The sequence below is a fragment of the Prionailurus viverrinus genome, chromosome B3 (genome assembly GCF_022837055.1).
Source record: "Prionailurus viverrinus isolate Anna chromosome B3, UM_Priviv_1.0, whole genome shotgun sequence".
Taxonomy (NCBI): Eukaryota; Metazoa; Chordata; class Mammalia; order Carnivora; family Felidae; genus Prionailurus; species Prionailurus viverrinus.
The window spans coordinates 34,103,621-34,118,025 of record NC_062566.1 but is presented as its reverse complement, the minus strand read 5'-3'; the positions used below and the strand labels follow the sequence as shown (position 1 = coordinate 34,118,025).

Below are 14,405 nucleotides of genomic sequence, written 5' to 3'. Positions count from 1 at the left end.
GAGCTGGGCCTGGAAGGGAAAGAGGTCTGCAGTCTGGCAAAAGAAGTTCAAAGTCGAGGAAATATTCAGATCTGATACCTGTTAAGTGGGCAGAGGATTTACTGCCCAAAGAGCTTCAGGGATAAGAACCTGAGTTTTGAAGTCAGACTGCCTAGATTCAAAGGTTGCCTTTGCCACTCACTGGCTGTTATTTTAGGTGAGTTATTTAGCCATTTGCTACCTCAGTTTTCCCATCTAAAAACAGGGTTGTTAATAGTATCTATTTCAGGGTTTTTATGAAAAGTAAAAGAAAACTGAGAATAGTAGTTGGTATATTGTCATGCTCAGGAAATGTTAACTCTTGTGCTTATTGTTTTTATTGGCAAGGCTGAGCTATTTACTTAAATGTGTAGATATTAGAAACATAGATTTATTTCAGAACCTGTAACACAAATGAGAGCTGCTAATCCTAAGAGGAGCAGATTTGAGGAGTAAGGGCTGTGGACCTTTGAGTTTGGAGAGTGCGAAATTGAGAGTCTCCCATGGGTTTCCCCATGGGGTGCTTTGTCTTTCATTCAGCTTTTTATATGTGTCCGAGTACTTCCTTTTCTAATGGCATCAGATGCTTCTGCTGTTAGTAGCAACTTCATTATCTTTTTATAGGGCAGTGGAAATGCTTGTAATGGCAAAATTTATTGGTACCAGACTGCTTTGTAGCTATGCTTCTTGGCATAACCCAATCATTTGTGCTTAAGGTTTAGAAACCAGTACATTGTGTTCTAGCATAGTAAAGAACTGACTGGTGAGTGTTCTTTTACCCGGCTAAATAATTAAAAAAATATTTCTAAAGCCTTTAGAGAAGGAAGAAACAAGTCATGTTGAAGAACTACAGTCTGAAGAAACTGCTATTTCTGATTTCTCTACTGGGGAGAATGTTGGACCACTTGCTTTACCAGTTGGGAGAGCAAGGTAAGTTTTTCTTAGTGTCAGGCTGGGAGGAGGGCTGGAGGCTGGGATTTAAAGTGTTCTTACAAACATTGTGGAAAAAAAAGTCTAGATCTAATCCCTCTCCCTCTCCCCCTCCCCCTCCCCCTCCCCCACCCTCTCCCTCTCCCCCACCCTCTCCTTCTAGACGTGTATACCCAACTCTGCATGGATAGCTTTAGTTGAATATCCCATAGGTATCCCAAGCGTGACCAAGAAGACTGTGTTGTCATCCACTTCTCCACTCCCATATACCGTTTATTGTTGTTGCTTCTCAATTTCTTTGTATTTGGTACCCCTACAGTCTTTTTTCCTTGCTGCTGCCAGAGTGATTTTTTTTTTAAATTCTTTTTGATGTTTATTTTTTTGAGAGAGGCAGAGTGTGAGCGGGGCGGCAGGGGGCAGAGAGAGAGAGAGAGGGAGACACAGAATTTGAAGCAGGCTCCAGGCTCTGAGCTGTCAGACATGGGCTTGAACCCACGGACCGTGAGATCATGACCTGAGCCAAAGCTGGATGCTTAATCGACTGAGCCACCCAGGCGCCCCCAGAGTGATCTCTATAAATCCCTGAAGGCCTGATCATGTTGTTTCCTAGCTTAAAAATCCTTCAGTGGTTCTCCTTGCCTCATGATAAGATCCAGATTTCTTATGAATAGAAGCCATCATTGTAGAGTCCGGTGGCCCTCTTCCCGGCTGCCATACTCAGTGGGCATTTGGAAATATGCAGGGGCACTTTTTGGTTGTTACAGTGACTAAGGCGAGCAATTGGCCTGGGCAATGTTCAGTAAACATCCTGCAGTGCATGGGGTTCTCCTGCACAAGGAGGAATCCTCCCACCCAGACGCCAGTAGTACCCCTGTTAGAACCCCTGCTGCCCCTGTCTGCCTTGCCAGCCTCACTTTCTGCCTCCCCACTGTGCAGTTCTCCCTGGCCTCTCTCACCTCCAGAACCAAAGTGTTTGCCAGGAAGGAGTTCTGGAGGATAGACTCATATAAATAATAACATTAGACAGTAAGGACTCTAACAGTATTCACAAAGTGATTCTTTTTCAGGGTGGTTTTTTGTTTTGCTGTGTTGAAGCTTTTAACATTTTTATGTGGTTAAATCGATCAGTCCTTTATGGCTTCTGGATTTCAAGTCATATTTGGCCTTTTTTCTCTTCTCCCCCCACAACTTAAACATTATTTGTATTGTTTTTCTCTGTCCGGTGTTTGTTTGGATTTATCCACATGCTTATTATCATTGCTTTGCTTTGCATTACAGACCTTCCTTTTGGAATTACTGTATTTGCTTTTTGAAGTACAGTCCCTTAGAAATTCCGTTGTTGAACATCTGTTGGTAATAAATTAAGTTTTCATCTCTTTGAAAATTTTAAGCCATGTTTTTGGTACCTTTTAATTTTGATACACTTTTAAATTTAGAGAAATGTTGAAAGAGTAGCGCAGGAACTTCTCTATACCCTTAACTCCGATTCACCGGTTAGTTAAACTTTGCTGCATCCGCTTTGTCTTTCTCTCTCTTATTCCGCCTCCTATTCTTCCCCCACTCTGCCACCTTTATAAGGTACTCATATCACCTGCACACATTTTTAATTTTTTTTTTTTTTTCAACGTTTATTTATTTTTGGGACAGAGAGAGACAGAGCATGAACGGGGGAGGGGCAGAGAGAGAGGGAGACACAGAATCGGAAACAGGCTCCAGGCTCCGAGCCATCAGCCCAGAGCCTGACGCGGGGCTCGAACTCACGGACCGCGAGATCGTGACCTGGCTGAAGTCGGATGCTTAACCGACTGCGCCACCCAGGCGCCCCAACCTGCACACATTTTTAAAAACATTTATTTTGAGAGAGAGAGCGTGTGCCTGCATCAGCGGGGGAGGGGCAGAGAGAGGGGGAGAGAGAATCCCGCACTGTCAGCGCAGAGCCCGACTTGGACGCGATCTCACGAAACTGTGAGCTCATGACCTGAGCCAGAATCAAAAGTCAGACGCTTGACTTACTGAGCCACCCAGGCACCCCTATCTATAGTGAAGTATTTAGAGGTAAAGGAACACTGTCTCCAACGTACTGTCGATATTTCATTAAAAAATGTGTGTGGGGGCGCCTGGGTGGCTCAGTCTGTCTCTTGATTTTGGCTCAGATCATGATCTCATGAGTTGGTGAGATTGAGTCCCAAGGCAGGTTCTATGGGATTCTCCCTCCCTCTCTCTGCCCCTCCCCTGCTTGTGCATGTGTTTCTTCTTTCTGTCTCTCAAAATAAACATTTAAATAAATAAATACTTCACTAGGTATTTGCTAAGAACAATTACATTCTCTTATGTAACCACAGAACAATGATCAAAATCTGGAAGTTTAACACTGTTATGGTGCTGTTACCTAATTCACAGTCTATTCAATTTTCCTTAAGTGTTCAGTGACCAATGACCTCAAGCATCTTTTCATGTGCTGATTGACTCCTTTTTTGCCCCAGCTTTATTGAGGTGTAATTAACATAGCCTACCTATTTCGTCTATTTCTTTTGTTTAATCTCACAGCCTGCTTTCACTCCTACTGAACCTCTACCCTTACCGAATTGGATTCCCCATTGGTAGAAGTTATGATCCTGTCACATTCTTGTCACTTCCTGCTGTGTGCATCTTGATCTGCCTGGTGTGCCCTTCTCCCACTTCTTCACTGGGTGAATTGTTTATGTATTTTGCCACTTAATTTCCGGGTTTTTGTTTCTGGGATACTGGGGTATTGGAATTTATAATCAGAAACATATCTGGTGTTTGTCCATGGTTCCTGGCAAGGAGTCCCCAAAACCCTTGTAATTTCTTAAGTGGGAAGAAAGAGAGGTGTCTTCTGTGATGTTAATGAGATGGCTTTTGGAAAGTCCCTAAGTAACCGGTTTGGGGGTTGCTAGGGGAACCAACCCAGCGATTTTGAGGGTTAGAATATTTAGCCCCACCCCTACCTTCAGAGAAGGGAGAAAGGCTGGAGGCTGAGTTCAGTCACCAGTGGCTGGTGATGGATCAGTTCATGTCTGTATGATGAAGGCTCCATAAAAACCCAAAAGGAGAGTGTGTGGTGAGCCTCTGGGTTGGTGAACAGGTAGAGATTTGGGGAGAGTGGCTCACTGAGAAAGGGCATGGGTGCTCCACACCTTTCCGCATACCTTGCCCTGTGCCTCTCCCATCTGTCTGCTCCTGAGCTCTATCCTTTTATAATAAACCAGTGATCTAGCAAGTAAAATGTTTTTCTGAGTTCTGTGAGCTGCTCTAGCAAATTAATCGAACCCAAAGAGGAGGTTGTTAGAACGTCTGGTTCACAGCTGGCCCTTCAGAAGCACAGGTGTCAACCTGGACTTGCATTTGGCATCTAAAAGTAGGGGGTGGAGCCAGTCTTGTAGGCCTGAGCCTTAATCTGTGGGATCTGATGCTGTCTCTGGGTAGATAGTGTCAGAATTGAGTTGAATTGTAGGATACCTGGCTGGTGTTAGAATTACTTGGTATGAGGAAAACTCCCACATAATACAGTTGGTGCAGAATCCTGGTGATCAGAAGTAGGATCAGTGTCACAATCGTAGATACCCTTCGTAGTATCTTTGAAAAAGAAAAGTTGACTGGTCGGCAGTCACTATTTATAATTTATTCTTCGTACTCTTGTTTTCAAGGCAGTTAATTGGACTTTACACTATGGCTCACAATCCTAATATGACCCACTTGAAGACTAATCATCCAGTTACTGCCCTTCCTGCCCTGTGGGTGAGGTGTGACAGTTCAGATCCTGAAGGGACCTGTTGGCTGGGAGCTGAGCTTGTCACCACAAATGACAACATTACAGGAATTGTCTTATATACGGTCAGTTGTAAAGGTGAGAGCTCACTCTTCTTACTTTTGTGGGGGTGTATTTATTTGTGTCGTTATTGTGCTGTGATTTGTACTGAAAACTGAAATTGTTAAGAGGGGAAGTGCACACGATGGAACTTGTCAGCCACCATGGACCTACTCTGGTGTGTAACTTGGGGCATACAGGAGATACTCCAGAAACAGATCTCCAAAAATCTGAACAGAAGTTTATGGTTTTGTTTACTAGTTTTATTTGGGTTTCATTTGATTTATATGTGTGTATTTTGGGGAATTTTCATTGGAAGATAAAAAAAATTGAATGTAATGACAATATAATTCCGATCTCATAGTAGATGTTTAATTATACTTTTGGTAGAGGCATTGTTACTGAACCCTAAAATCAGATTTGTGTGTTCAATCTGCAGTAAACCTAATCCCTGAGTCACTGGGTTTGAGGCTGAGAAAGTTTTATTCTCAGAAGGGCAGCCCATTGAGAGGGCTGGGGAGTAATCCCCAAACTGCCTTCCTGACTGAGATTAGAGCAAGTTTTTTATAATCATAGGAGTTGAGATCGCATACTTACTGAGGAAAAGGATGGGGAAAGCTTGTGACTATGCTTGGGGAAAGATGGAGCGTGCACATTGAACAAACATATGTAATGTCTATCCCACGTTCCCTTTGGAGTGGAGATTAACCCCAGAACAAGGCATGATTCAGTCACTGATGCCAGGAGGTTATCTTAGGACAAGGAGAAGAAGCTGTGGGTATGCTTCAAGAGCCTGTACAAATTGGATAATGGCATCTGGGGCTCGTTACCTTGGGTAAAGGGTGCAGAGCCTTGCTTTTTCATTGGCCGGAGCCGTTTCCGTTGACCCTGAGTCCAGGTTTCTAGAGAGACATCTAGTAGATTTATTAGTGGGATCTGAAAAGACACAATAGCTGATTAGAGAGAAACGGGTCTCTGAAAAACAAGCTTTAAATTTTCTGCTGTTTCAACTTCATTTACTGTATGGGGCATGGTTTCAGTATTGGCCTTTGCTCCACTTTTCTTCCCCTCTCCCTTGTTTTAAATGTTTATTTATTTATTTAGAGAGAGAAGAATGTACGCACAAGTGGGGGGGGGGCAGGTGGGCAGAGAGAGAGGGAGAGAGAATCCCAAGCAGGCTTCCTGCTGTCAGCATAGAGCCCAACTTGACTCGGGGCTCCATTTCACGAACTGGACCATGAGATCATGACCTGAGCCAAAAATCGAGTTGGATGCTTAACCGACTGAGCCACGCAGGCGTCCCCCCCCCGCGCCCCCCCCTCCCCCCGCAACTTTCCTCCTTCTGTCAACATTTCATCTGAGGATTTATTTAATTTTAACAATTACTAGTGTTAAGTTGTGGTGCCCTTAGAATTTGAGGGATCCTAGTTTTTTTAGCTCTAACCATAGAATTTTGAATTGTACCTTTAAAATGATGTTTCCTTTTATGTCTTATAGCTGATAAAAATTATTCTGTAAATCTTGAAGACCTAAAAAGTTCACATAAGAAAAGACATCACTTGTCTACTGTAAGTATTTCTCTTCTGCTCACGTTATTTTCTTCAAACTGTTACGGATGTGCCTCCCTTGTTTGATGCTTTTTTCACTCCTAATAGGACTAGATGTGTTTTTTTTATAGTATCAAAATGTTTGTGTTTATTTTCATATTGGCTAGTGACTAAAAGTAGATGCCTTCTTGCTTTTTAGCCAGTCTCTGTGATGAAAAAGAATGGTTTTATTTTTCCATTTGGGATAAAATTGTAGTGCTTTTTCTTTTGCTGGGAAAAGAACCAACGTAGTTTTGATAATGGGCCTCTGGCCATGTGAAAGCGTGGCTAACAGTGGGTTGGGTTGGCTGGATATGCTTTTTTCAGGTAACAGCCAGGGGCTTTGCCCAGTATGAGCTGTTTAAGTCCACGGCCTTGGATGACACACTTGCCGCATCACAGACTACGATCACTTTGGATATTTCCTGGAGTCCCGTGGATGAGATTCTTCAAACCCCTCCACTTTCCTCAACTGCAACCCTGGTAGGAGCAAACTTTATTTTATGTTGAGTTTATTCAGTGTGAATTTACTCTTCGCTTGCTTGTTGCTGGTGCTGCATGCTGCCAGCGCCAGCCCTAGCCCTCGCCGGACAGCTCTGAGGCCCAGCTCACCCCTGAGGTCTCACCAGGGCAGTGGATGGAGGTTTTGCCGGGCGAGCTGATCTGTCAGTTGCCCACAGTGCTGCAGTTATGTAACTTAAGAGTTTTCTAGTGATTAATAAAGTCTCTTGAGTTGGGACCCAAGTGAAATGATCAAAATGACTTATCTCTCCTGTTCTTAAAAGATTGCAGATACTGGCAATACAGTAACTTGCATTAAATTTTGTATTTTCATAAAAGTGTTTGCTAGTATCATTATTATTTAGTTTGTGTTCAAAATTTGTTCCAGTTGTTATGTATCCGTTAGATACGCTTAGCAATTTGGGCTGTTTGTTAGGCCTTTTCGCTTTATATTTATATTTCCAGGCATCTGACTTAAGAAGTTAATCGGAATTGCTGGCAAAAAATTTATGTACAAAGATAGTTTCATATCGTGATAATAAGCGTGTTTCTAAAATATTAAAAACAAACCTGAATGTTCAATAGGGAAATGATTAAAGTAGATTTCCCTAATGAAATATTGTGTATTCTTTAAAAATCATGATGTAAAATGTCTTTAATAATAACAGGAAATTCTTATTAAGCAGAAAAAAGGAAGATGTACAAAACAGTGTATACAGTAGGATCTCAACTATGTTTTAAAAAACTGTGTACACGGAAGCCTGGACGGGGTTAATTGTTATTCCCCCAGGGTGGCAGGATTATGGATAATTATGTTCTTAATGCTTTTCTCTTCTGGCTAAGACAGCACACTGTTGGTTTAGTTAGGAGTCTACTGAACATATTTATTAGGGGGCGGTTATTTTTGGTACGTGGAAATGAATGCTAAGTTTGTCATTGGGTCTTAAGATGTATTTGTTACATTTCTCCCACGTGTCTTTTGGAAATTCAGTGGGAAAGGGCAGGAGAGCAGATGTTCCACATAGGTAGGATGGTGGAGTCGAGAGGGGGTGGTGGCATGAGTTTACTGTATCGGGATGGGCAGGATCTATGGTGTCTCTGGGTATGATATTCTAAGTGCAGTATTACCCTACTTACGTTCATTAGTGCTTTAGGAAATACGTGTTTTAATGTGTGGGGAATTTGAAACGCAAGTAACTGTGACCCTTATGCAGAAAAGATGGGATTTCCAGTGAAAACTGACTTTGGGAACTTTTTAGAATATTAAAGTGGAATCGGGAGAGCCCAGAGGTCCTTTGAATCATCTCCAGAGAGAAGTGAAATTTCTCCTTGTGAGTATCCTACTGGAATTTGTAACTTGCATTAAATTTTACATTTTCATGAAAGTGTTTGCTAGTATCATTATTATTTAGTTTGTGTTCAAAATTTGTTCCAGTTGTTATGTATTCATTAGATATGCTCGGCAATTTGGGCTGTCTGATTTTACTGTGTGGTAGTTGTCCTTTACGGGTATCCTTTGTTAGATAGTTTATAGCTGCTCTTCTTCCACCTTTTTACGAGAGTATTTGGTTTCTATTCTTACAATGGATTCCCCTCTTTTAGGTGGATCAGCTGCCAATTTATGCCAAATGCGTGTATAATCTGCTTGTTAATAACTGGGATTTTGATTCATGCTAAAGATTAATGAGCATGTGTTTCAAGAACTTTATGTTTTGTTGAGTTTTACTCCATTCTACAAATTGAATCTCAAGAAGGTGTCCTGCCTACTTCTTTTCTTTTTAAGCTTTATTGAGGTATAAGTTATATCCCATAAAATCCACTTGTTCTAAGTATACAATTCAGTGGTTTTTAGTATACTTACAGAGTTGTACAACCGTGGCCATATATAATTTTAGAGCATTTTTATCACCCTAAAAAGAAACCCTGTGCTGATTAGCAGTCACCTCCCACCCTCACCAGCCCCTAGCAGCCAGTAATCTACTATTTTGTAGTACTCTGTTCTTTTCATTGCCAAATAGCATTCTATTATATAGATATACCACATTTTGTTAATCCTTTCATCAGCTGATAGGCATTTCGATTGTTGTTACTTTTTGACTATTATGAATACTGCCATGAGCAGTCTAGAACAAGTTTTATGGGACATATGTTTTCATATCTTCTGAATGGAGTTGCCGGGTCATTGTGGTAACTATGTTTAAGCTTTGGAGGAGCTGTCAAACCATAACCGTTTTCCAAAGTGGCTGTACAGTTTTACATTCCTACCGGCAGTGTCCGTTCCAGTTTTTCCGTATCCTTGCCAACGCTTCGTGTGGTCTTATCATTATCAGAGCATCCTAGTGGGGATGAAATGGTATCTCATTATGGTTTTGGTTTGCATTTCCCTGATGGCTACTGGCTTTGAAGAATCTTTTCCTGTTCTTTTTGGCTCTTACTTTTTTAGTTTAACCTCACATCCTACTTTTCCCACTGACCACCCCCCCGCCACCCCCAACCCTGGCCCGTTTACAGTACCTTGGTCCTGTCACTCTGTCACTTTGTGGTGAGTGTGTCTTGACCTGTGTAGTGTGCCCTTCTCCCACCCGTGTGCTGGGCGAGCTGTCTGTGACATCGTCACCAGGATGATCGCACTGCTCCCTCGGAATGGCGCATGTTGCCTCTGCTTTGTGCTGCCAGAGCACTTCACACACACCGCTTGTCGGGTGTTTATCAACCCCGCTAGTCTGTTTACTTCTCTGTCTCCCCTCCTACACTTGAGTGCCAGGTACTCTGTGTCCTCGACATCTGGCATGGTACCACGCATACATGGTACCTTTATCTCTGATTATTATTTCCCTTTTTGTACAAAACTTGGTACCTTTCTTTCTGGAAAGAATCCTTTCTCAGGATCCTTCCTGTGGCCTTCCATCATATTTCTCTCCACATGTCTCTGCCCTCCTCTCCCCACACACTGGCAGAGAGCTCGTCCATTGAGTGGTTTGACTAATACCTTTATGAGGGAACTCCAGACTCTCTTTTTCTTTTTCAATTATTTTTTTTAACGTTTATTCTTGAGAGGCAAAGAGAGCACAAGTGGGGGAGGAGCAGAGGGAGAGGGAGACAGAGAATTCGAAGCAGGCTGTCAGCACAGAGCCCGACGCAGGGCTCGAACCCATAAGCTGTGAGATCATGACCTGAGCTGAAGTTGGACGCTTAACTGACTGAGCCACCCAGATGCCCCCAGACTCTCTTCTTTTCTTTAAGCTGATACTGGTCCGCTGCTCTTGCTCTCAAACTCAGTATTTCCAAAAGGAAACTTGAGATCTTCTCCAGACTAGATCTTCCTCAGAGAACCCCCCATTTCTGGCTGTGGCTCTCCCATTCCTTCAATTTTCCAGGCTAGAAACCTTATATTTTAGTTTAGTGAGAGCTATTTTTACCGCTACCGCTTAACTACCACAACTAGAAGCTGCCACTGTGTGCCATCCATGTGGTGCTAGATGGTTCAGTTACTTTGCTTGAGACATCAGTAGTTGGTTTGTGGAAGACCTGATTCAAATACATGTCTGTCTGTCTGTCTGTCTGACTTGCAAGTCCATGTTTTGTTATAACCTCCCTTATAACTTCGCAGGATCTTAGATGTGCACATGACCACAGTCTCTCCAAGTTCAATGCCTTGTATTTTTGTAAATAGATAGGATTTTTTCTTTTATTTTTTCCTCATCTCCTTCCCTCTCTCCCTCCCTCCCTCTCTAATAAACTGTTCTTTTTTCGCCTTTAAGCTTTTTGTCACTGCCCATCTTAGTTAAGGCCCTTATCACCTCCTTCCTGGACCAGTCTAAAGGTCATTCATTGTTTCTCAACAGAGACACTGGTGGTGTTTTAGGCAGAATCATTCTTCGTGGTTTGGGAACACAAGGATGCTAACAACCTTGGCCCCTACCAGACTAAATACTCAAAGTGCCCCGGTACCTCCAGTCACTGTGACACCAAAAATTATCTGCAAATTTTTCCAAAGATCCCCTGGGGGTGGAAAATGATATCACTTCTATTGAGAAACTTTGTACTTCCTTTTTTCTTTAGAATCCATCTTGGGTATTTCTGACATTAATTCTTAACTACTTGGTCATGTCATTTTCCTACCAAACAATCAACAATGGCTGTTGTCTTTCATATGAAATAATCTTTTCATGTTTTTGTTTCCTTTTTTTAAAGATTTTATTTTTAAGTAATCTCTATAACCAATGTGGGGCTTGAACTCAAGACCCTGAGATCAAGGATCACATGTTCTTCTGACTGAGCCAGACAGGTGCCCCCAAAAATCTTTCCAGGTTTTAAGATCTGTATTTCTGTATAGCCCCTGTTCCTTCTGATCTCATTTCCCACCGTTCCCTGCATGTTTTCTCCACCACAGCCGGACTCCACCCCACCCTCTTCATCTTCTTCCGTGCTCCTTCCCTTCTCTACAGCTCACAGTTCCCACAATTGAGTTCAGCTGATGTTTCACATCGTTCCCGTGGTGATTCCAGCCTATGTTGACCCCCTTTCCTTTGGTTTAGATAATGTATGTATAGGCATATACATTTATATTATTTTTATATAAACTTCCATTCAGTTTCACATTTGTTGTTCCCTGATTATTGCACCGGGATTATCGGTCCTTTTTTTTTTTTAATGTTTATTCTTGAGACAGAGAGAGAGCAAGCGAGGGAGGGGCAGAGAGAGAGGGAGACCCAGAATCCGAGGCAGGCTCCAGCCCCTGAGCTGTCAGCACAGAGCCTGACGCGGGGCTCGAACTCACGAACCGTGAAATCACGACCTGAGCCGAAGTCAGACACTTAACCGACTGAGCCACCCAGGTGCCCTGTTGGTCGTTTTTAACCAAAGTTAAAAGCATCTTCAGGGTAGGCTCATTACTCTGGAATCCTCAGCACCTATGCACATGGCATCATCGTTAGAACACCGTGTTTTGTATCGGATTACTGGGTGTATGTCCTTGCACTGTCAGTAATGTGTGACCTTGAGCAAGTTACTTCACCTCTGGTCTCAGGAAAAGGGATGATGGTAATATCTGCCTGATGGGGTTTTTGTGAGGATTACATACCATACTACATATAAAACACTTAGAACTATTCCTGGCTTGTGGTTAGTCATTCAAAAAATTTTATGATGACCAATATTATGAAATGTATTCCTACTGATTAAATTATGTTTTTTGCTAAAAAATTTTGGGTTTCTTTTTTTTTTTAATCTCCCATAGGTCTTGGCTGATGGTTTGAGGACGGGTGTAAGCGAATGGCCTGAGCCTCTGGAAGTAAAGTCTGCTGTTGATCTTGTGCAGGAATTTCTGAATGGTCTTTGTTTTCCTAACTCATGCTCTCTTTATACTGTTTATTTTTCTTAGTTGCGAATTTATACTTTCTAAATTCAAAAATAAGTTGTCTTTTTAGGCGTGGTATTCCTTTTGGTTGGGATATATATGAAGCTGTGAGGTCTGTCATGGTCAGAGGGACAGATTTGTTCTGAATTACTAGTAGTAGAGGTCTAAGTAATTTTAAGAATTAATATTGAATTTAAATTTTATATATCGCAGCTGTATTCGAGATTGTATGAAAAGAGGGATGGAAGAGAAACCTTTGAGCACCTACCATGTGCCCAGCAATGTGTGTCAGGGGCTTTCACTGTATCTCAGAACACCCCCACACCCCTACCAGTTGGGTATCTATCATAACCTCCATTAGAGAGTTAAGTAATTTGCTAAAATCCCTGGTTGTATTTCTGCTGTCCTCATTTACCATTTGAAAGTAGGATTAGGATGGAAATAATTTAGAAAACAGAAAGATAAAATCTAGAGTTAATAAGCTTTTGCTACTTTTCTAGACTTAAATAAGCTGGATGGATTTGGTGATTCTACAAAAAAAGACACAGAGGTAAGCAATCCTTATCAGTTAGCAACATACACTGAAACAGCTTTTACGATTTGGTTGTACTGTTACCCTTCATGTCCTACCATTTCAAATGGATCTGGTACAGCAAAGGCAGTGTTTTGAGGGTAGTTTTTTTCTTGGTCTTTAAAGTCAGCACTGGTGATTGTTTTCCTTAAGAACTAATAAATGCTTTTGATGAGAACTAATAAGTACATATTATTAGTTGATCAACTGCAGAGAAGCAGAAATGACTCTATGTTAATATGCTATAAGATGGTAATGCCTTTCTTGGTATCATTAAGTTAAGTTAAATAGGTTGTCATTTGATGAACAGGAAAATGGAGACAAATTCATTTAATTAAGTATTTTTGCATAGAAGGAAAGTTGAATGCTTGCTTTAGGCATCACACTTTTAAAACAATTTAAGGGTCCAGTTTTTCACGGTCAGTTGATTTGTATCTCCTCATTAGTGAATGAAGTTCTAGAAAATTCACTCACATCTGTGGATCCACATTTTCTCAGAGCATGATTTAAAAGCTCGCTGTCCTTAAACTATTTTTATTTTTGTTTCTTTCTTTTTTTTTTTTTTTAAGTCTATTTATTTATTTTGAGTTGGGGGATAGAATTTCAAGCAGGCTCTGTGCTGTCAGCACAGGTCCCAACTCGGGCATTGATCCCACAAACCATGAGATCATGACCTGAGCTGACATCAAGACTTGGACGCTTAACCAACTGAACCACCCAGGGGCCCCTCTTTTCTTTTTTAATAAACTGAGTCTTCTCTAATGCTTCTTTCTCAGACAGTGAAGCACGACAGTGCTGCAGTTGACCGTACCATCGAGTGTCTTTTCACAGTGCGGGGCGATCTCGATTTTGCTGAGCAGCTGTGGTTCAAAATGAGCAGTAGTATGTGTCTACCATGATTGTAAAATAAAATGTTTCCTGTTATTTGTTAGGCTTACTTTTTAAGTCTTTGAAAATCATACAATGTGTACTATTAGTCTTGTGTGGAAGCCTGGTTCCTATTTTATCAGATTCATTTCTAATAATGTATTGGCACATTCTACTCAAGAATTGTACTAAGACAAGGCAATTTATAGAGTCCATTTTTCTCCTGCCTTGAGCATAAGATGTAGGTGGTTTTAATGTTATGTTTATATGAACCAAAACATACACCTTAGTGGCATTATAATTATTAGAAAAAGGAAAAGATGTTCCTTAATGTTTCACTGTGTTATTTTGTGACACTGAGTTTACTTTAGAAATGTGTTAAATCTTTCTGTTCGTCTTTATTTTCTTTCCCTTTCCCCCATCCATAAAGTACAGATACTTGTCCTCTACTTACTTGTGTATCCTTAAGATTAATGATGTATTTGATCTGCAGAAATTCCATGAAAGTAATGTTGGACTGACTTGTTTTCCAAGGTGTGATTTCTTATCAAGACTTGGTGAAATGTTTCACGCTGATCATCCAGAGTCTACAACGTGGTGATATACAACCATGGGTAGGTTTAGTAGTGTGCGTTAGAACCCTTTTTCAGCAGCTGAGCATGAAGGTTAAGGCATAGGCTTGGGAACAGACTGCCTGAGTTTAATTCCAGCCCTGCTGCTTTCTTAGCTGTGTAAACTTGGGCA

The 14,405-nt window shown here is 41.5% G+C and overlaps 1 protein-coding gene across 2 annotated transcripts in view; it reads left to right on the top strand.

The window, feature by feature from the left end:
- The window catches only part of ZWILCH (zwilch kinetochore protein), a 38,291-nt gene that overhangs the window by 10,154 nt on the left and 13,732 nt on the right, over positions 1–14,405 (top strand). For both annotated transcript variants that reach the window (XM_047863319.1, XM_047863320.1), the window contains 9 exons: positions 830–948; positions 4,617–4,816; positions 6,275–6,345; positions 6,691–6,846; positions 8,124–8,195; positions 12,104–12,197; positions 12,724–12,773; positions 13,571–13,676; positions 14,196–14,275. In XM_047863319.1, the coding sequence (XP_047719275.1) occupies positions 830–948; positions 4,617–4,816; positions 6,275–6,345; positions 6,691–6,846; positions 8,124–8,195; positions 12,104–12,197; positions 12,724–12,773; positions 13,571–13,676; positions 14,196–14,275 (948 nt within the window). The remainder of the gene's footprint in view (positions 1–829; positions 949–4,616; positions 4,817–6,274; positions 6,346–6,690; positions 6,847–8,123; positions 8,196–12,103; positions 12,198–12,723; positions 12,774–13,570; positions 13,677–14,195; positions 14,276–14,405) is intronic.